At 42.9% G+C, this 23,280-nt stretch overlaps 1 protein-coding gene across 3 annotated transcripts in view; it reads right to left on the minus strand.

The window, feature by feature from the left end:
- The window catches only part of XPO6 (exportin 6), a 55,728-nt gene that overhangs the window by 16,644 nt on the left and 15,804 nt on the right, over window positions 1-23,280 (minus strand). Inside the window, exons 2-12 of one of the 3 annotated variants that reach the window (XM_080383513.1) lie at window positions 22,516-22,606; window positions 21,033-21,145; window positions 17,760-17,957; window positions 14,746-14,905; window positions 14,277-14,354; window positions 8,432-8,885; window positions 8,292-8,321; window positions 4,851-4,977; window positions 3,969-4,078; window positions 1,528-1,636; window positions 694-783 (exon numbers count right to left, since the gene is read on the minus strand). In XM_080383513.1, the coding sequence (XP_080239639.1) occupies window positions 694-783; window positions 1,528-1,636; window positions 3,969-4,078; window positions 4,851-4,977; window positions 8,292-8,321; window positions 8,432-8,885; window positions 14,277-14,354; window positions 14,746-14,905; window positions 17,760-17,957; window positions 21,033-21,145; window positions 22,516-22,606 (1,560 nt within the window). Of the gene's footprint in view, window positions 1-693; window positions 787-1,527; window positions 1,637-3,968; window positions 4,079-4,850; window positions 4,978-8,291; window positions 8,322-8,431; window positions 8,886-14,276; window positions 14,355-14,745; window positions 14,906-17,759; window positions 17,958-21,032; window positions 21,146-22,515; window positions 22,607-23,280 lie in introns of all 3 variants that reach the window. The other 2 variants (XM_080383512.1, XM_080383514.1) reach the window with 2 other exon arrangements.

Genomic DNA, 23,280 nt, shown 5'->3' on the forward strand with positions numbered 1-23,280 from the left:
AGAATTAACAGCCTTGCTTTGAGATCCCCCTGCTATTACTTGCCTTTCTTCTCACCTGGCAAAAAGGCACCGACTACTCTGAATTTCAGACTCCACTGGCTTTACTGCCTCGAGATCTCTTCTTCAAAAATCATTATAATGCTACAAGCCCAGACCACTTTTACACTACAGATTCTAGCAACAGCAGTGACACCAGCTGGAGAGAAGTACTTATCTGTGTTTATCAGATATAATTCCCAATTGTCCAAGGCACTCTTCAGCATTTATATCCAGCCTTTCATTTAAACAGAAGATTTCACTCTCCTTAAAACCCTAATAATGACACTCTCATCCATCCAATTCACAGCGCTGCCTCCCAGTATAAAGGCCAAGATAAACAGCAGGGAAGGATTGCTGCCAAATGTTTATACTTTGAGAGATGGGAATTTCTAAAGAGCTTACTGTCCAGCAAGTAGGACTCATGCTCACCAAAGTACTCTCTTCAAAACACACCAATTTGTGTTTTGAAATTTGACAGAGCCAAAACCCCAAGGTTTTTCCTTCAATTTCTGGTCTCCCCTTGCCAAGGTTTTACATGAAAAACCAAAATTTCCCTACTGTTTTAGCACTGTGGGCCCTATCAAACAGCTTGCATCAAACTCCAGCAGTTGGTGCTCATTTAACACTGCATTTTTGGTCTGGATAACTACTTACTAGTGTGGAGAAGGCGTGAGTTGGCAAGAGCTCCATGACTTTTGCAACCACTTCCAAGCTCTGGCGCAAGTACCGCTGCCACTCGGTTTGCTGCTACGGGAAGAAACACCAAGGTAAGCACAGCACATCCTGAGGGAAACAGCTTTTGGTAGACTAGCAGGTCTTAACTGATGCTTGGGATTAGTTCTGGACAGAGCTTAGCTTTTGCAGACACCCAGACAGTGAAGAGGTACTGGTCTTACGATTCTCACCTGCTGCTAGACATCTGATAGAGAAAAATTTTGGCAACCCATGCTTTGGGCATGCATACGTATGTTTCCCTGGAGTGATAAGGCACAAGCATTCACTCCTAAAGCACAGTTACTGCTCAGTTGACAAGCATCTGTTATGCAGAACAACCCGCCTTTCCAGTGCTCCAGCCACATCTGTTTTGGCCACCTACTCCACTTTTACATTTATCAGTATTGAGATGATGTTTACCAATGACGACTTAGGAGAAACAAGCTTAAACAAAAGCACCAACAATATACACTGCTCAAAGCTTTTGTCTTAGAGATATTTCAGCACTTAAATTCCAAGCAACCAGACATGGACACCTAATGCCTCTGATAACCAGAATGTAAGGATCTGTATTTTTTCAGCGTGACTAAGTATATTTTTTTCAAAAGTATTTCAAGCTGCTTTAAACCTCAAACCCCACACAGAATGGGGCAAAGAAGCAGCTGTCTAGCTTATACACCAAAGTACAAGCTTTGAGAAAGACATTCCAGGTGTTACCAGTGCAAGAGTTAATATCTGGTCCTGCAGCTGCCCTTGTTCAACTCTGCTCCTTACATCATCATCCAGTGTCTCGTCATCCAGCTCCTCCAGTTGTGCCTGGTTATACCTGAACTGGATTCGATTCAACACCTCTGTCAGCAACAGAACCAAGGCATCTTCGTACCTACGACCACGGAGAAGACAGGGCAGGAGTGTGATAAAACAATTCTGCAGAGGTGGTTGTGTCCACAGCCCTTCCAGAGAAGGAGATACATAAACCAGAAGACAGTTTAAAGCGGGCCGCTGCAAAGAGCCTGCAGCACAGCTTTACAGGTTTGTTGAGGAAACACCAAGCAGATCCTGGGATTAAGAGTATCATGTCATTTCAGGTCACAAGCTACTTGCAACGAGAGTGCCTTGGTAATATCTGATATCCCTCTACCTCTGAAAGGGAAAGGGAGAGCTGTTAGCAATAGAAGCAGCCCCAGAGTTCAAAACGGGAAAGGCAGGAGCGGCTTGCCAGGAATAACAGCAACGTACACAAATGGGAGGCACCAAAAGCCTCTTGCTGCTTAAGCTGCTCCTCAGCAGCCTGTCTGGTGCTCTGCTTTTTGGGCAGTGAATGAGGAACAGATGAAACGGGACAGAGTTATTGCTGCCTGTCTCAAAAGGGGGCCTCCCCCAAGGCTATGTGTTCTGCCATCTTCTTTCCCTATACTGTTGGTCAAAGAATTCAAGCCCTTGTCCTCTGAGACAAAGCCAGCACTTTTTCTGCTTGTATTATAACACTAAAGACATGTTACTGAAAGATATCTTTTCATCTCTCGGAGCTATGAAGCTGGTACAGAGCACAGAAGACCCTCCTTCTCACTGATCACCTAATAATAATGCCAAGTTGCAAAATTAGGACAGAGCCACCTGAGCACACAATCATTCCTGGTGACAAAACACCAAAGTTCGGGGGTTTTGAGGGGTTTTGGTTTGACTGTTTTAAAACCATCCTTTCTCAAAACTGCTGGGGTCTGCTGCAAAAAATCACGCTCTCTTCTAGGAGAGATCAGGCTGGAAAATTAGGCATTAAGCACACACTAGCAGAGATTCAGAGCATGATGCAAGACTACTCAGCTGTGTCACTAGCTAAGCAGCTGAAAGCTCTGTGCAAGGTGGCTGAACTACCATCTTTTCCTGTAGTCAGATGACGTAATTCTGGATTTGGCAATTTATCCAGCAGTAAAAGTTGTAATGTGTACCAAATGCAAAGTTCATAAACCACAGAACAGGAAACTTCATCAGTGCTCCTGCGGTGTAACCACTCCCGGACTGTCAAACTGCAGTGTTTATGCATCTGAGAGCATGCAGGAAGCTGTAGCTGTCAAAGCTGTCACTAAGGACAGGTAGTTCTGGCAAAACAGTGCGAGCTTCAACCACTTATATGCTTTTTTAAAATTTGTTTATAGTCTGACACATCTTCAAGAGACAGCTATTGTTTCAGCTTTCTCCATAACAATCTGTTTGACACAACGATAACACACATTACGTGTACATTAGCCAGACGAAGAGGCGGAGCAGAACACCAAAGCAGAATTCAATGGCATTAGGCAGAGAGCAGTAAATTAGGAACAAATTATAACAAAGTTCAAATGCAAATACCTACTACTTGAGAAATTAAAACCACACAGCTCCCATGCTGGAAAGGAAGAGAGCTGCCTGGTGTAAGCTAGTTCCTCATTTGTGCTTTGTGGTTATGACGCCAGGCTGTCTTTCAAAAAAACAGCCTCTTGTATTTAGTGTACTCAAGGGAAAGCAGCTTCCTTCTGCACTTAGCAGAATATAACATGGCACAAGGCATGGCGCTTTTAAGCCTCCAAAACTTTACAAGATACTGGTTATGTTCACCAGATTTTTAAACTGGCAGCAAAGGGACTTTTCTCAAGAGAGCCACCCGTTTCAGGATACGGCACCTGCAAAGGAAGAGCTGCCAACCACTGTTGCAATTCATACACACAACTAGCATCAGAGGTAACCAAGTGGAACTTTTAACTTCCAGTCACATCGATACTTCTCAGAAACACATCCTCCACTTAAACAGGGATGTTAAAATCCTAATTAAAAAGATTTTTTTCCCCCTAATTCATTCATTAGTTGTATGAGCTGTCTGAACACTTACTAGGCAACTTGCTCTCGTCTCCTCCTCTAATATGTGCTAAAGCGTGCTCTAAAATTTGCTAAAATGTGTTACAGTTCTATTTTAGACTGCAAAGCTTTCTTCCTCTGGCTGCTATGTTCGCACACAACATATGTAAGTGACAGGTTTTTCTACCCTAACTTGCTCAGTTTGAATTCTTTTGAATGAGTGTGAAACATTGAAGTTTACACTTTTTATGCTTTAAGAAAAAGAAAGGACTCAGCTACAGGTGAAGTTGGAGTAACCGACAGCTTATTTCTCACAGTCCTTCCATGGTGACCTTGAAGTCTCTTTGCAACTGTCACATCCTCGCAGCTTCCCGTCTACTTACCTACTGAGTACTGCTTCTTTGTCTGCCAGGCGACTTTTAATTTTGCTAGTCAGATAGTCCAAGAAGAGTGTCCAGATGTCTAAGCAAGAAAAGTAGCCTTCATGGGTAGGCTGAAATACACCAAAATTCACAATGAGTATCACAAGCTATGGCAAGATTGATTTCACACAATGAAAATACGAATTAGCATGCACCTCACTCCACGGGAAGAACTTGCTTTATTGAAAAATCTCTGGGAGGTCACTGGAGAGATTTATAGCTGTCAAAAGATGAGCCAGAGCTTTTGCACAAGGGGAGGAACCCAGGAATTACAAGGTTGGTCTCAGTGTTAACCCATCTCATGGCTCACATCAGCTTCTAGCATTTTATAAATCTGCTTCTGTATTATTCACATGTGGGGGTACATAGGGCTGAGTTGCACTGTGACAGCTCCTGCAGCAGGGTAATACCTACCAAAAGCCACAGGCTTGGGTTTTTTTAATACTAGAACTAAAAGTTCAAGGAAAGCCTCCAATACAGTAAAAGCAGCAACTTCACGAGAAAGAAGCATCCCCAAACACAAAACAAGCAAGCTAGAGAGATTCTTCTAGACAACATAATCCATTCCAAGGACTAGCAAAAAAATAAAAGCAGAAGCAGAGTTAAACATCAGAGAAGTGGTTCTTGCGAGGTAACTACACGCGACCCCGTCCCCAAATAAATCAAAGAGCACATTAAGTAATTTCCAAGTTCCCAGCGCTACTGGGCAAGTGTTAACAAGTTAATTGCTTTTTTTCTGGGCCAACTTTAGGTATCAATTTCACTGGGGAAAACAAGCTGGCCTTGCTGTACAGGACAACAAAACAGAGGAAAGAGAGGAAAAACGATGTCACAGGGCCGTACCTGATGAAAAGTGTATTTGAACAACAGTGCCAGAAACTCAACGACGGGGAACTGGGAGTAGGATTCAATTCTTCGCAGGTGGACACTCACAAAGAGACGGAGAAAATCCGTAAACTTCTCAATGTAGCTACAAGGGAAAGGAGAAAACACAACTGAGAAAGCACGAAGGATGCCACAAAGGAAAGCAATTTCATTGAAACAGTGATAAAATTCACTCAAAATCCTTTCATTAGAAAGTTACAATTAACAGTCAGTAGAACAATTAAAATATAAAGCCCTGCAACAATTACCTACAGGACGGGCAACCCTTCATTCCATTAATACCTGAAACAGCAGAAAAGACAGTCTAGTCAAAAGCAACTTTAATATTCAGATAAATATAATCGACTTCAACCAGGCCTGCAAAGAAGCACAATCCCCCCCCACCCTAGAGAAATAATTTAATAGCAAGGGGTCATCTTGCTGATGTAGATAGGATTAGTGAAATAAACTGTACCACTGAGAAATTCAGCTGGAAGCAAGAAGTTAATGCAGGAGTTAGCAATACACTTATTTACACGAGGTAGTGGGAGAGCCACGGAGCTGAGGGCTGGAAAGGATGGTTTCTTCTGCAGTGCAGATCAACTATCCGAAAGTTTCTGAACTGAGCCCAGGCTTTTGTGACTGAATTAGACTATAAAGACAAATCTTCCTCCAAAGCATGGGGCTGCTCAGTGCTTGGGACTGTACAAAGCGAAGGTCCATAAAGCAGCCTGCTACCAAAATTTCAGGGAGTCCAGCAAGAGCTCAGCCTCGGTGCAACCACTGAGGGTTCTTGAGTATGCAGCTGGGGAAAAATTACAAAGACCACAGTGGGTAAGCTTTTACTGGGAAATAAGAACACACCCTGAACAACACGAACTTCATCTTCGTATCGATCTAAACAGAAGAGAGTTAAATACTCCATCAGTACAGAGGACCAATGCATTGCAGCGTGATACATGAACAGCAAGAGCTCCAGCAATCCAATGTGGCAAGGCTGTGTGCAGAGAAGTCCATCCTTCCCACAGGGCCAAGAGTTCTAAAGTGCAAGAGTACTTCAAGTTTTTCTTTTAAATAAAGAGCTAGGCTTAGCAAAGTTTCAGACACGCATGAAGAGTCTTGGTTTTACTGTACAGCCTTGCTCTTCCCTTCTGCAGACTTTTTTTGGCAGGGGGAACCCCCACTCCTTCTAATGAAAGCTCACTCAAGACCAGAAGCATTGCCAGCTAACAAAGAGCTGCAGCACTGTTCGTTATTGTAAGACTACAAAGCCACACAATACTTTGAATATGCTAAAAAACCCCTACATTGCCTTTTTATTTGGCACTGCCTACTTGGCAAGAGATCACCGAACATACCTGACCACAGATCGAACACTTCAAAAGCAAAGCCAGCAAAAATGTAGAGTCCAGACCCAGACACCTCCTTCATTCTTTCCATTTTTATTTTTTGAAGAGTTTCTGATCTGAGACCAGTGGAATTCTTACTTGGCCCCTAGCTCTGCCAGCCCCAAAGCCTCTTCGGCGACCACTGAGCCGTTCCTTGGATCCTTACTAGCCATCTCCCATATTTTGGCATCTCCAAGTTAAAAGGCAAACACAAATAAAGCAAGAGGCAGTTTAAGCTCACTCTTTCTCTGGGCTAGTGTGGCAGTACCAACTGTTCAAGGCCACACTGGTTCTGTAACAGTACAAAACCAACCAGCACCACAAGAGGAAAGGAACGAACACACCCACGGCAAGCAGGTTCTGAAGACAGCAATCTACTGGAGTTAGTTTCTTCAGTGCCAATTTTGTTCGTGATTTTCTTAGTCCGCTGCCAAGATAACACTTCCATGCAGTAATTCTTTACTTTTGGACAGAAAAGTATAGCTATGCCCTTAAGTGACAAAAGGAAACCCCTCCCATCTTTTTCCACAAAGAGAACAGTCAGCTTAGAGAAAGCTCCGCTCCTCCAGAAGCCAGCTAGATTTTTCCAGTCTCCAGAACACCTTAGTTACTCCCTGTTTCAGACCTTCACATCGCATACAGGGGTCTCACCACTACAGACACCGACAGTCTCTGCGGATAACACGCCTAAGCAGCAGAACATAACAATATGGCAACACCATCTCTGCAAAGCCCAACACAGCTACAACAGCCCTTCCGCAGCCTTGCTAGTGAAGGCTGCTTGCTGATGTATTCCATAAAAGAAGAAAATTAAACAAGGATCTGTGGGTTTCCAGGAAGGCTTTTCTGCAATCCAGAGTGTTACTCCTGGCTCTGTGCACACATTTTGTATGCAAAGGTGGCAGATTCCTACACATCTTACTTCTAGGAAGCAAGTGATACTGAAGTCAGAGCGAGTTAGTAAAAAAATGAGCAAGTAAAATTCACTATTACACAGAAATCATGATTAATCTAGATTTACCATCTCAAAGTTAAACGTGTATCTAAAAATATAGAAAAAGAATTTTACAGAAGAACCACGCAAGCCATCTCAACAAATAGACCCACTTTTTTTCTTAAACTTGTTTTTTGTCTTGAGTAGATATAAAAAGACCAACAAAAAAAGTCCAAAAGCTCAAAAGCCTTGCTGCTGCATCTGGGAATAGAAATTTTATACAGCAGCACCAGAAATTTATTTTCACCATTGCGTATCCGTAGTAAGACACCGAGCACATTCACACAATTGCAACCTATTTGCTGATGTTGGCACCAGCCTGCCAGCCTTCCCACGGCAGCGGGGCTGCAACCAGAGGCAGAATCAAGTCATCACCTCTTCCACCACCCTGCCAACACGTGGAGCCAACCACTCAACACAAGAGCAAGACAAGTCTCACTTTCTCTCCTACAAGTGGGAACATCCGACATCAGAGTTGAGCTGTTTTAAGCAACAGAGGTGGCAGGAACTTTCTGAAAAATGACAATACGCAGCCTCCCGAGGCGCTGCCACCTCCCTGCTGCCTCCAGCCAGGCATGCCAGACAGCCACGGCGCCCGAGCCATTCGCTGCTGCTGTGAACGGAGCTCCCCAAGCCCTCTTTTGGTGGCGTTTAAAAATAAAAATCAGAAAGTCAAAATTAAAAAGCAATCAGAAGCCGTCAGATCTCAATGAAGGGTAGGAAACTACTTCAATTTTCTTTCAAGTCATGACTCACAGAATATCTACCCACTCTTTGTATCTTTGAGTTTAAGCAGAGAAGGCAGATACCGACCAGGGAAGGGAATACTGCAGTGCCTTTACCTCACTGAGCCTCTTCTGTGTTCTGTTACAACTGAATGAAGGGCAGGTTCAGCTCTTGTGCCACCTCAGACCTGCAGTCAAACAGTAACGAACGGGGGAAAGGGGAGGAAGAGGACAGGAAAGAATACAAACCTGTGCCACCACGGTCCCTTAGCAAACTCAGCCCCTTACCAGAACCTTACCTGTGGGCACCTACCTTTCTGCCTGTCTCCCCCAGCACAGTACTCTGAAAAAAAGGCGATTAGACACACCATGCATGACCACAAAATAATAAAGACAATCCTTTAGAAAGCAAGAGGCCCTAGCACAGCTATGTAGCTGTTTGGTTGCTCTTACCTTTCATCCAGTTCCTCTAGCCGGCTCTTCACCGTATGGGCGTTGTTCTCCTTGGTAATCTTCTGCAGGAGGTAGAAAGTCTGCTGGAACATCCGTAGCAAATACTCTTCAAACTCCATAGGCACACAATTCTTAGACATCAGTTCATTGATGCAAGACATAGCTAAGACACCAAGTCGGCCACGCTCCTGTCCCAACACTGAGTTCTGGCTGCTGCCGTTGACAGAAGACATCTTCCGAACGCGAGTGTCGCAGCCAAAGCGGGCAAAGTGGAAAATGGTGGTGAGGAGTGATGGGGTGATACTAGTAGACAAAGGGATCCAGCTGAAGAGGTGTGCCAGGCATTCCAGTGCCAGGGAACATATATATTCACTTTCTGTATCAAGGATGGGGATTGGCTGGTTCAATAATTTGGCTGCACTGGGACTCTGCAACAGGCTACTTAACAGGTCACCTAGGAAGCAAAGCACACATCTGTATTATAAATCAAGGCAATTACCTTCAAATGGTGCAACTGCCAGCCCCAGCCATAAAGCAAGAGTCAGAACACCTTTGGCATTCAGCAAGCTGAGATGAACGAACAATTTTTGTATTCAGGAATTTTCTGAAGTTTTGTTCAGATCCCACATCAGATCAGACCAGCTGATCAAACAAGTACAAGTTTAAGCAGCAGCTTCAGGCAGCCCTTCTAGCCTTACTGGGAAGCACACTCACACAGCGTTTTGGAAAATCGCAATGCCACGGGTCGTATTTCAGGAATTCATTATAAAATTCACTCCCCCCACAAGGTCAAGCATCCTTGGTGTAAGCTTGCACAAGTTCTCTGGCACACCCATGTCACACTGAACCTTGGCAGAGTTCCTTCGGCTTGCATACAGCCTGTGGATGATGTAAGAGCAGATGTTCTAGGTCAAGACCAAAAAGCCTACTTAGTACAGTACCTTTCAGCAACCAAAAGCCCAGGCAGGCACAGATCACATCCCCCAGCCTCCAACCACTCAAGTTACAAAGGTTTCCCCAAGCCACACAGGGTTTGAAGAATTCTGCGCAGCCTCAAGATTTACCTTCCATAACTTTATCCAGTTGCCAACCGAAGCCAAGTTAAACTTAATATTTGCAACATCCTGTGACAGCCTAACTACACACTGTGTAAAGACGGTCTTTCTTTGGGGCATGTCAGCTGCTAAATTTCCTGCCTCCTGTACCCAAACGGGGAAAAGAAACGATCTCTTTCCATTCACCTTCTACACATCACTCAGTAGGTTTCTACTGCAGCTCCTCACTCTCAACTGCTTTGAGAGAACCAAGAGTACTGCTTTTCTTGTTACTTACATGGAAGCCATTCAATGCCCTCAGTCATCTTTACTGCCCTTCTACAAAGCTTTTATTTCTACTCTACACCTAATGATATAAGACTACCAGAACCACAGCCACTATTCAAGGTGTAGATGAATACAGCACCATAGCAGGTACCTATTTTTGTCTGCTACCAATCTGAAATTTTTGTAGACTGACGTGCTGTAATGCTCAGAAGTTAATTCCGCACACCAAGTGTGAGTTTGGAGCCCATGATCTGGCATGACACGAGTACTGTTCTTCCTGCCCAAATGCAGGTAATACTTATCTGCATTGTGTTTCACCTTCCACTTGCCCAGAGATCTTCCTGTGGGTCTTCAATCATACCTTTTGTCCTGCCATCCTGCTCCTGGTGCCATCGGCAAGCCTCCTTGCCTCTTTACTGAGCCCTCTTCCCAGGTCTCTAACAAGGATGTCCATGAGCTGAGCCCCAAGCAGTATTCCACTGGCACACACACACCCCCCTCCCTTCACGGCAAGAGGGGGCCACTTCCATTTACCTTTTACCGCCTGCCTTCGAGCCAATTAATCAACAGTCCTGAGACTCCCTTATCCCTGATGGCTTTCACTTTTTGAGAAAGCTTTTAGGGAGAAGCCTTGTTGAAAGCTTTATGGAAATCCAAGCCGACACCACCAGCAAGGCTGCCCTTCCCCACAGAAGCTGCCCACTATCTCGCAGGCTTCCACAGACCACACGCTAAAAACCTATTCACCTTCCCCAAGTTATTCAATACACTTCTCTTCCTTGAGTACAAATAATTTCTTCACCTTTAGAAATCCACAGGCACTTGCTACATTACAGTGTAAACTTGTCCCCAGAAAATCCAAGTAAATTTTTTTTTGAAAGTGAAATGACCCAACACAGTAGCAGTACAAAAACAACAGGTATGATTTACTGAGCTATTTCCAAAGTATGCACATAAACAGATTCCTCTTAAGTCTCTCTTTTTCATCAAGATTGATGTCTTACACCACTAAATTCCTAACTCCCTGCCATACGTTCTCATTTTTTTTTTCTCCTCTGCTCCAGAAACGTAAGGTATTGTATGCTGCTTCAGCTGAATTAGATAACGCTGCACCTCGTCTTAATACTAAAGCAGCCCCCAGGTAACATTTCACAGCTATACACACGCTGCAGGGCACGAGCTGCTTGCATTGTGCTTTTACAGAAGCAGACATGCTTCTTTCAGATGTCCAGTCCAGCAAACTCCACAAATGAGAACCAAAGAACCTCATCTTTTAATCCATCAACACCAGAAACTGTAAATTATGTCCCTGTAACACACACCAGCGGGTTACGAGTGCTTTGCTCCCAGATAATTACTGAAGCTCAGAGTTTAAGGTATTTTAAATTGTATTTGGTGACTTTGCAAACAGGTGATAAATTTATAGTATCAACTGCATTCATGGACAAGGAAAGAACTCTGGGGGAAGAGCTGGGATCAGGCTAGTTCTGCAGAAGTAAGCAGCAGCAGACACTTCTGCTACTCATTTGTTTACCACACCCGAGTGAATATGCCTAAGGAAGAGATTCATCAAGTAAAGTGCTATAAATCATGCAAAGGCAACATTTGGAGGCTGAGATTATTGCTGACTAAATTTTATACTGATGCAGTAACTCAAATGTTTCCCCACATAGAACATCATCAGATTTCCTTTGCTTAAATTCATTTCTTATACCACTTAACATTGTCTTCAAGTGCTATTTAAAACCTATGCAAGACTTGCAAGTAACCATTTCACTCTGCTTCCTTGTGCAAAAAAAGGAAGCATAGGTTTTCCAAGTTCCTAAAGAGATTTTGGCTCTGAGGGAAGATTTTAAACATTTATAGGGACTTTGAAACACCTTTAATTTACCTGAATGTAAAGAGCAAAAGGTAGTGACGTCATCTAAGCAACAAAAAATTTTAAGTGCCACCAGTAAACAAGAATGCTGCATGAACGAGACTCCAATATAACAGTATGTGTGTGGGTAAAAAGATTTGGTCAGCTTACAGATTTCACAGATTTTAAGGACAGAGAAACAATTAACAACTCCAGTGCAGAATTTAATGGCAGAGTTTCACTAAACCCATGTTTGTCCCACAGTTCCCCTTCCAATCATGCACTTATCTCTGCCTGCCACTAAGGACCAGTTAACGTGCGATGCCACGATTGCTACTCACTGCTGCTGGCTTGTGTGTCTGGCTTTAAGCCCTGTAGGTTCTCCAAGTCAGCAACCCCACCAGTGCTCCTATTCCACTCTGTGAATCTTTGACTTGTCATATCACCAAATAATGACCCAAGGGACATTTGGTTAATAAAGAAAGTGAGGAAGAGAGTTCTTCACAAAACGCAGAAAGCAAGCGAGCAGCGGACAAGAGGGAAGCACGCAGTGCTCTTCCTTTTGGAATTCAAGAACTTGAAGTACAACCAATTTTAACATGAAGTGAGTAGTTAAGGCAGAGCATAAAGTTTCAAATAAGCAAGTTTGCACAGGCAGGACCCAAAGACATGAAGCCTGAACTTCTAAAGGAACTGTCAGTGTAGTCTTAATTACTAGCAATTATCTTGAAAATATGCTGTGTAAAGAGTTTGTTTTCCCTGAAAGGGGAGAAAGACCCAGAACAGAAATGCAGTGCAGTTTCACTTTGAGAACCACGATCTGAAGTCAGGAGGTGAACACACAGGTGGACGAAAAGCTGCCTCAGCACAAGCACCATCCAGCAATTCACAGAGGAGCTGAGAGGACATCTCTAACAGGCTTCGATGGACAATCAGCCCAGGATTTGGGCTGATCCACTGGTTTGGGGTTTTATGTATTACAACTCTAGACAACAAAACAGATTTTGTGGGCTGTATCAGTTGCAAAGCACTGTTAGTTTTTTCCAAGCTAATTCTGGCACCTGCTGTCTGTGGTGCAGTATCCCCTCCTGCAGGCACAGCCTCGGATGTGCCCACCTTAGCCAGCATCTTGCTAGCATGCACCTGGCCTCACAGAGCAATTCAAGCTGTTTTGTACAAAGCCAGCATCCCTCTTGGCCACTGAGGCACACTTGCTACCAATAGTGGACGCTACCATAAATCAGCTTTTTACCATTGAAGACCTCAGTCTTGCTCAACATCCCATCAAAGTCCTGAGGCTCTTGCTGCCAGGGCAGGCGAAGCTGGCACTCCTGCCCCTTCCAAGCAGCACACTGGCTCTTGCCAAGTGATACTACAAGTTTTGTTCTTTTCTGTTAACATTCCTTTTTTTTTTTCTTCCCCTCCAAACTTTTGCTAGCTACAGCAAAATACACCCTGCCCTAAAACAAAGGGAATATTTCTTTCCATTTACACTTTGTATATAAATATACAAGTATCTTAAGCTCTTCTACAGGAAAGAAGCTCTTGAAATTCTGCTCAAATTTACACACAAAAGATGTAACACTAAGAAAAGCTTATCACAGGCAGCTGACTTAAGCTGACTAGTGCAATCTAGCCACAAGGAAGTGATCTGCTACTCTAAATTAACTGTTCAAGATCCCAAAGACAAGCGAGACAACGGTACCCAAATAGAATTGTGTTAACACACAGAACACACTGCAGTGAGCACGGCTCACTGTCAGTACAACTCTGGAGAAAAATATCAGATCCACAAGTGTTTCATCTTCTCCCTATGCACAACCAGATTATTACAAGTTTCCAGACCCTAAGCCCTTTTTTTTCCTTGTTAAAAGCAGACAGAGCCAAGATCAGACAACATATTGATTTCACTGCATCATTTCTTCTTGCTTTATTTTCCAATAAGCAGGAACAAAGACACCACAACCTGCTGGAAACACCTGAGTGAGCTGAATGTAAGTAACAACCTATGATACATCAAGGCACCAGAGAAAGTGGCAGTCACCAAGATCAGCATTATGCTGGGGGGGGGGGGGGGGGCTCTATACCCGTTAAAGGCTGAATAGGGGGTAGATGTAAATGAAATATGCACCAAATAGAAGGACATAGAAATATATTCTCTATTTTGAGGGTAATTAAATATATATGTAAATGAGTTCAGATCAGATAAACACCCATGAAAAAGACTAACAGGAACAGGCAGAAAGAACTTTCACACTATATATAAACAAAGTCCTAGCCACTTTTTTTTTTTTTTTAGTTAGGGCTTCAGTTTTGCTCCTCTCTGGCTTTTGATGTGCTTACAGCTGAAATTCAGAGGACAATGCCAATTCACTGATGTTAGAGCATTTTGCACTGACACTTGAGAAAGCTTCTTGCCATTTGAGGACAACAAGCAGTTATGTGTGCACTTTTCAATGAGGTGGCATTTTCAGTGTGGCATCCCCTGCAATGGAAACTGCTTCTTCATTTAAGGTTTGTCTTTCCAACCAGAAAGTTGTTGCCCTATGAAAAGCTCTAGGAAATTGTTATAACAAGAAGTTAGACAGTAAAGGAAGGAATTAATGCCTGATATCGCAAATTTCAATACATAGAAATATCATCCTGTAGCTTTTGCCATCCTTACCACTTTCTCCTGAAGTTGGCGATGGTGGTGGAGTGGCAGCAGTAGCGCTGTGTTTGTCCCAGATGCTCTCCAAAATACCTGGCCAAAGAGATATTTTTCAGAACGGCCTGCTAAAAGACAGGTTAATCTAACAAACAGACTGGAGACCACAAGAGAACTTTGTTAGAACACATCTTTAGCGTTTTGACAAGGAACATGGTCTTTTCATATTGTGTGCTTATACACACAATCTCAATCCCTCTTCATAAAGAGGGGGATGTATGTAGCTACACAGCTGCTCTAGCACAAGCTTCAAAGTAAGGTGACCCAAATGCCTAAGGGTAGAGTCCAGTGTTCAAACTGCAGGAGCAACCACTACATTGCCCACACACTGCTTCACTGAACCCAACCCAGAACGGGCGAGCTTGCCGGCATCTTAGGGGTGGTGAAGGAGAACATGTTTCAACACTACAAGTGCAGGAACTCGTACCTGTGAGGAGCCCAAGCACTGTCTGCACCTGGTCCAGGAGCAGCTTGCGTAGCTCTTCTTTCCGGGCTACGCTAAGATCTTCCCGCGGACATGCCAGTTCTTCTGAAGTAGTTTTCAACATAATCAGTCCCAGAGGAGTGGTCACAGGAGACTGAATTAACTGAGAGGGAGACACATGAATGCAACATGTGATGGTAACACTCTGCAAAGCATTCAGCTGACAAACAAGGGATCAACAACACTATTAGCAGTTTACAAGTCTTTCAAGACCGGTGGGAGTCTCAGTTCCCACAGTTTGCAGCACTGTATGTTGAGGGAAGAGAACTGCAAATACTTAATTTCCTGAGACATTAACCTATGATGTTGCAACAGTTCAAGTACCATGGGAATCCTTGGGGTTTCAAGAGAGCTTTCATAATGTCATTGCACACATTCTCTGTTCCCAGTAACAGTTTGTTCCCTCTGTTTACTGCCTTCTGCTGACATCATCACTTCTCAGAATTGCCTCAGCACCAGCAGTTTCACCACGTAACAGGGCTGCTGCTGCAACCATGCTCAGGTCAGGAGCCTGCACCATCAGCCAAGCAGTTTCCCATTAAAAAGCCCATCCCTCCCCATCCCGGCAAAAAGCTGCAGCCAATATCTGATCGACACCAGAACACAGCTAAGGAATCTGACCTCTCCTTGCGTCTGTATCACGTCTCTAACCAGAAATAACATTCACCCTAAAAGAAAAAAACTTCCACCAAATGCAGGAATAGGACTGGAGAATGCAACGATTTTGGCCTTCATTAGCTACTTGGATATTAAAGACACATTCAAGTGGGACAAAGTTTTATTTTCAGCTGAAAGACAACAATGCTTTTCACTGTTGACCTGGAACATACAAAACTATTTATGTGTTACTCCCTCTGGAAGAAAAAAGTCTAAGGCCAATCACAATTACTACAACTAATCCTTGAAGTCATAAATTCTGTAATACAGCTTGACTTTGGTCCCGGTCTCCCTGGCCCACCGAATCAGAGACAAGCTGACTTCACACTGCCAAGGCTACACAGTTTGGTGAAACACATGCGAGAAAAACGCCCCATCTAAAAGCTCTTAGTCTAGGTATACGTCAGCTTGGCTTTCAGAATGGAACCATATGGCACAGGAGCGGACAGCTAAAGAATTAAATGAAATGCACAACTTCAGCTGCAAAGAGACTGAACATCTCTCAGAATATTTTCTGAGAGTACCAGGAAGTTTAGCAGTACCACATTCTGGCACTTCAGTAATGTTAGAGGAATAAAATTTAAGTAGCACTTTCGGTGTAGAATGACTGTTTTTGCATCATGACAATACAGTAGTCCAAGTTACTTTTTTACACCTCTACAATGGTTCAGTAAAACTTCTAGAGACTACTTAGAGTACCGGGATACAATTTCATGCTAAAGAATCGGTCACTTCAAACGATCTCAGAAGAAAGTCCTGAGACAGGATTCATCTGCAACTCTAAAAGCAAGTCATTCTGCTCCTGTGCTACTTATTCATTATTTTGCAGTCTTGGAGTTCAATATTAGTGCTTTTCCTCCACTTTCTCTGAAGATTTTTGGAAGGTGTCTGCTATAGAAATTAATTTATGGGAACATTTCTCTCTGCAGCTGAGTTCACAAGGAGAGGCTTAAGGAAAAACAGATACCCGAAGTGGGCTCTGCAATCACTTAAGATAACCTCCAAAGTGCTAGAAAAACAAGCAGAAGCTCAGAAAGCATTTTGGTTCAGATCCAGGTGAAAGAAAGCCAAAATTGCAAGTGTAGACAGTTTTCTCAGAATACCTATTGTCGAATTGATAATTTGGGAAAAAATTGCAGCATATCGTACTACATGTCTACAGAAAGCTATCTGAAAAGAGATTACACTAGTTTGTGACAAGCTCTGTACGCTAAATTTGCAGTTTTTTAAATTCTGCAATTAATACTAGATCCATTTGACTTAACAAATAAACTCCCGACACTCAAGGACTTTGATTTATTTAAATAACTGCCTGGTGGCTTGTCTGTGGGCATAGCTGCATTCAAATCATGTAATTATGTCAGCAGAAAAAGACTGTAGCACTTCAGTTTACACTCAGCCTCTTCAAGCCAATTACGAACAACTCTAAGAGAACTGGAAACAAAGTACTCAAACCAAAAGAGGATGTTTCCACCAGCCTAGTTCGCTCCAGCCACAGTGAGCTGTTAGCCTGGGTCAGACTTCACCGTGAAGATGCTGAATTACAAGCAACATTCAAACTAATGGCACTGTTTCAGCCAGGATCCTAAATACACAGAATCACAGAACCATTCAGGTTGGAAGAAACCTTTAAGACCATCGAGCCCAACCGTTAACCCAGCACTGCCAAGCCCACCACTAAACCATGTCCTCGTGTGCCACATCTACACATCTTTTAAATACCTCCAGGGACAGTGACCCCACCACCTCCCTGGGCACCCTGTTCAGTGCTTGACAACCTCTTCAGTGAAGAAATTTTTCCTAATACCCAATCTACACTCTAGCCTTACTGCAAGGCTCCTCTTAAACACCCCAACAACATTCCATTAGTGACTTTACATGATGAGGCACCAAAGATTTTGGCTATTAGATGAAAAGTCTCCAACAGCCACATTCAGAAAGTTAACTTTTGAGAATCATCCATGATGCATCTGTAGTTTTACTGCCTTTTTTCTTTAAAGAACAACCCACAACCCCTACATTTGCAATAACTACTCCTAAATATTTAAAATTCAAGGTGCAGTTGATACTTGTTGCATAGTATCATTCCTTTGTCAAAAAAAATTGTAACACCAGAAAGAAATGTAACATGGAGGAAGCCAATGGTTATTTGCAAAATTAAAAAGGAAATGGAATTTCAGAAGCAACTTCGGTTTTCATGTAGTTATTTAATCTTTGTCAAGGGAAGTCACTACTCAAGGAAACAAAATAAGGTCTCTGTGAATGAAACTAAGTTTGCCCTTTAAAAACTTCTTTCTTACCTGCAAGATGTTAGTGAAAAAGTCATGGTAGAACATCGGCCAGTCTTGCCGGCCAATATCCACAATGACTTTGCAGAGTTTGTTCCTGATGAAGTAAGGCAGAGTTTTATGGTGAGCTAGAAGGAGCTTGGGCAGGCAGCTGCGGATCTCCATTTTGTCTTGAGATGGGACCCCAAGCCACATCTTATTGATCAGGTTCTGGAAAAGAAACAGACCTCCCAAATGAGCCCATCTTAGACATGATTCACTGAAGTTAAACAGTGAGAGAATGTGGACACACAATGCAGGGACAGAGCACCAGGCAGAGCTGCAGCATCTTCTGCCCCAAGACTGCCCGTGCCTGCCAGGATGCACAGGCAGGGGTAAGGCTATAACTTTCAAATCTATCCAGGCCTCTCGCTGACCAAGCCTGGCCAGTTAAAAACCCTAAGCACCTATTATTTGACACAGTTTGGGCTTTTCTGCTGCCATGGGTAGACCTGTAGATAAAGACACAAGCAGGTGTTAGCAGGTTAAACAGAAGAGGCTCCTCTTTTGTGAGAGCTCTGACAGGGGCTCGCTGGGCAAAGAGCTGAAAGTTGAGATGCTTTCGCTGCCCAGCAGCCCAGCACCAACCCTGACATCTTCAACACCACGTACAGGTGAGTGTGTGCAAACCAAGGCAGAACAAGAGCAGCTTCACTGAGGGCAAACCCCGCACCGCTAACTTGGAGTAAAGCTGTGCTACCTAACGGGGTACGCAGGCAGCCGAGGGCAGGGATGGCTCAAGCTGCTCAACAAAACTCACCGAGCTTCTCTCTTACAAGCCACCCAGTGTACAGGGACAAGCTCCAACAAAAACCCCACAACCCACCCCCACCACAAGCATATCAGACTTGTAGATACGCTCCAACATTAGTTTCACAAAAGATGGATTTCAACACCCCAGAAACTGCTACCAACATGTCTTCAGCAACTAGTATGTTGCCATTTTAACTGGTTTTGGGTCAAACAGAACTAGTTGACATGCATATAAAGTATTTCCACTATCCATATATCCACCAAGATTTTCTCCTTTAAAGAGGGAAGCACAGCCTTGTGTGAAGCATTACAAAGAAAAAGGGGAAGCAAGTTTGGTTTTAGATAACTGATGTTGCCAACGTCTCCTGAAGCTACACTGGAAGGTCGCCATCATAGCGACGGCCTTGCAGTGACAGGGCACCACTTTAACAGAAAGCTTTTAGTCCACTTAAAGCCAAACAAAATCCTTAAGAAGACAGAGTTGTAAATTGCTTTCCTGCCATGCTACGATCCCATTTAGGGGCTTTGGAGCATTAGGAGCTGAGCCTCTGAGGATAAGTCACTGAGGAAGCCTGCTGCTGAGGCAATGCCCGTACCCACCTGCAGGCACACAGCCTGGAGAACCTAAAAGCAATAGATAGTGCAGAGGGGTTTGTTATAGAAAATGGAAGGCTATTTATGGTCAAAACAGATCCAGCCCACAGTACAGAGGTACCAGGTCACAGCGTAGAGGTACACGAGGTATATTTATATATCAAGTTCCTCAGAGAGGTTGCACTTTGGGGTTTCTGGCAGAGAAGATCCAGAAGAAGTATTGCTCAGAAACAATGACCCAACCAAATGAGAGCTCCTTGATGTAAGTCCAGAAATAAAGTTTCAGAAGCCCCAATAAAACCGGAAGATGCTTTAGCTTTAATATTCATGCTTTAATGCCCGCTGAATTTTATCCTACTCACTTGACCTGAAAGTGGCAGCCTTCACCTGTGAAATGTTTTGGGGAAGATGCTCTCTTTTCCAAAAGCAAAAAGTGAAAATGGTTCATCTGGAAGGGGGCCATGAGGATCTTTATTCCAGATCCACTATTAACTTCCTAGACATTCTAGAAAACACAACATTCTCAGGAAGTTTTGTGACTGATCCTTGTGTTTATACACACATTTTACTGACATTCAGTGCTCTCTGACAGCTGAAGACTGATGAAGTTGCAGACTGCAGCTATGAGGACCCATGGAATACGCAGCACTACAGTAGTTAACTTGGGAAATTCAAGCTCCTCCATGGAGAGATCCTAATCTCTCAGCTGAGCTGTGGACTCAGGTCCCTCACTTTATACTTGTACAGTGATTTCTTTATTCTGCTTAGTTCTGGGCACAATTATTTTTTCAGTATTACTTTCCCCCCAGTCTCCCTCCAGAGAAGCAGAGGCTCAGTAATCAAACATGTTTTCCTCTTCATGAAAATCAGTTTAATAGTTTTTAATTTTTGCAGGCTGCTGCTGCATGAGATCCATCCCCAGAGCAAGGAACAACTCCCATGCCATTTGCCAAGCTTAGCCCTTTTCGAGAAGGCAAACCAGATTCAGTTTGCAGACCAAGTCCAGACTCCCTGTGCAACCCCAGATAAATGAAATTAAAAGGTCAACAACAACATGATAAATAATCATAATGTTGTCAAGTCAAAACAACACAACTTTTAAGAACAGAGTTGTTTGCTCTATCTAAAAAGTGGCCCACAGCAAAGGCTGTGAAACCCCTCTCATTTAGGGGTGCAGCTCAGACTGCCAATCCAGCCAAGAACACAGTGCAGAGGCCAAACAGACCAGGATGAGGTGTGACATGGACCAAATCCCAGAATATTGTTAGGGAAAGACACTGCACTGGTCACCAAGAAATCAGACGATAGAACAGAGCTGTTCACAGAACGCTTTCGTTTCTTCCAGTGGACATACAAATCAATATTTAGGTTTTTAACCATAACTTTGTTCTTTTATAAATAGGCAAAGAGTGGGTTGTGGTCTTCTAGAAGAGACCTTACTTCTTACTTGCACATAAGCTTGCAGGATGTAGTTCAAGAGCATCAACCACAACTACAAGATGTCAGAAAAATAAAAGCAACTTTGTTTTCCCTCTTAGCGCTGAAGTCTGCAGTAGCTAGTATCAGGTAACCATGCACATATTTCTGACCATAAAAAGAGTATAAAAGCAGTATCACTCTTAAAAGCATTGTGCAGAAAACTCAAGCAGCCCCTGAAACTGTTGGTAATTTCTACTTAGAGATGCCAGGAAATTAATTCTTCAATTTGTGCACAAAGATTCATATTCTCCCACTCTTAGCCTACCATTAAGCAACCTCTCTAGGAGAGAGCAATAAAAGCATCCTTTATCACTGTACTTACTAGGACTGCCATTTTAGACAAACATTTTCAAATAAAATCGATTGCCATATAAATGCACCAGACAAAATGCACTAAGCAGGCAACAGTACACATCTTACCTCAAACACAGTCAAACTGTACATCATTACATAGTCGTTTCTTGTACTTGACAGGAAATAGAGGCAGAATCTCCAGGCTCCTATCTGCTGGGCAAAGTTATTTAAAAGCTCCTCTGAAAAAATAAAGTATTAAAAAATTACATTTAAATTCTTAAGGTGCAAACAATTCCCTACCAATGTGTACTGCTAGCACAATAAGACACAATGAAACACTGAATATGGAAGCAGCCCCACGTTCAGGGAATGACTCAACCTGGAGGAGATAAAAAAAATAAAATCACACTCCGAAGTATTAAAAGCTAACAATAAGATTTAATAAAAAAAAAAAGTATGTCATTTTAGAATACCAATCTGAGATAAATATAACAGACTAATAGCTGAATATTAAAACAAATCACACAAAAGTTACATTACGAGCATCACCATTTTATCTATAAAAGCCAAATGTTGGGATACCAGGTCACCGTGAAAGACTAGGAGGACTTCAGATGACACAGAGCATTATAAAAACACCCCTGGTTTAATGTAATTGCTCCAAGAGCCACGATGTTTGTTGTAGGTCAGCATATCAAAAACCTCTCTGAACATTCAGGTACAGGATTTGGCCATCTCCCATTGAGTGACTACAGAGCAAACATGGCAAAAGGAAAAGCTGCAAGGGCTGCTTTACCGGCTGATCAAATTTAAGCCTTAATCAATTGGTTTCTTTCCTGCAACTTAAGCAGGAACATGGGGGATACAGAAGGCTTACTTTTCCACAGTAGACCTCCACAGTAGGAAAAAAGAATAAACCTGTCTAGTTGTTTATTCTTTATTTTACCAGATTTCTGGGGAAAGTCTTTCATGTTGATCATACTTTTGGCACTCAAGTTAGAGATGTCAGAAGTTTGAGAATAAAAATCAAACTGTCTATTTACAGCCATTAACCACAGATACAAGAAGCTAATCTAGAGCACCTGTAAGATCTCTGCTGGCTTTCAGAAGGACATATTCAATAACACCAGCCAAAATGAAACCTCACTGTTTATTCCTATGTGTAATTTCATATTAACTGGGACAGTCTTCCGCTTTCCATGCTTAATGCTGAAGACATTTGAAGTCCATGCTCCATCTCTAGGCAGTAGATGTTTTCCACGACATGTAATTCAACCATGTACAGACAGAGAAAAATGTAACACCCTTCTCCTACCCTAACCAACTTTCTACCTTTGACGAAAAAAAACCCACATCTCTGTGCTCACAGCAGTAGACAGTTACCTACATATTAATTATCCACGGGACCTGTCATGGGATCTCTGAAACAAGTCTTTACTTCAAATTCATACATAAGCAGAAGAGACTAAGGTGCAGTTTGGTATCAGACAGAGCACTTTCATCTGCTATATTTAACATACCTGAGTCACCTCTGCCGAGGTCTGCAGGCAGCAGAAAGCAAAGGGCAGACAGCAAAGGGGACCAGCCTTTAGAGGTGGCATGAACTCACCTATCTCGCGTTTCCGCTCATTCGTTGTGCAATTGTGGAAAAACTCTGTCATTAGGCTCTCCAAAGCCCGTAGCGAGGCCTCTTCAGATGCCTGGGAATGACATTTAAAGGCAAAAGTTAAAACTAATTTCTGCTCTGACTTGCACACAGGATGCCCATACAGTTCACGTCACCTAAAAAAACAACAAGAGCATGAAGTCCAGGTGCAAGGTGAAATAATCAGGTGCAAGGTGAAATAATCTGCAATTTAAACTGCTCATTGGTGTCAAGTAGCAACAAGATTTGCCCACTGCAAGTGAAAGCTCTGGACATGAAGGACCATTTGCTCAGCTGCAATAACTGAGGAAAACAATACAAGAAGCTTCCTTTTTTTTTTTTTTGGCAGCATTTAGTAATTTTAAGTCAGCTCATCCTTGTAAAATAATTCTTAAAGACAGCAAGTTCAAGTGAAGATGCTTTCAGATAATAAATACAGCGATAGCACGGGGAGCACAAACTTGGAGAGGACTCCTGATACCTTTGCCTTGGTGCCACACTGTGCAGTGCTGCCACCTGCAACACCAACAGTGCTCAGGAAGTAGCAGCTTGAAGGATTAGGGCATTTCCAGCACTTTGAAAAGCAATGCACAAGTATTCAGCAATTTGAGTCAAGAAAAACAAAAATCGCATCCCCAAATTTAGCTTTTATTATTGGAATTCATCCGTTATAGCTCAGTATTTTTAAGTCCTAAAAAAAGTTATCAGGATTAGTATCCAGTTGTTGCA

Source organism: Falco punctatus (genome assembly GCF_963210335.1).
Source record: "Falco punctatus genome assembly, chromosome: 4".
Taxonomy (NCBI): domain Eukaryota; kingdom Metazoa; phylum Chordata; class Aves; order Falconiformes; family Falconidae; genus Falco; species Falco punctatus.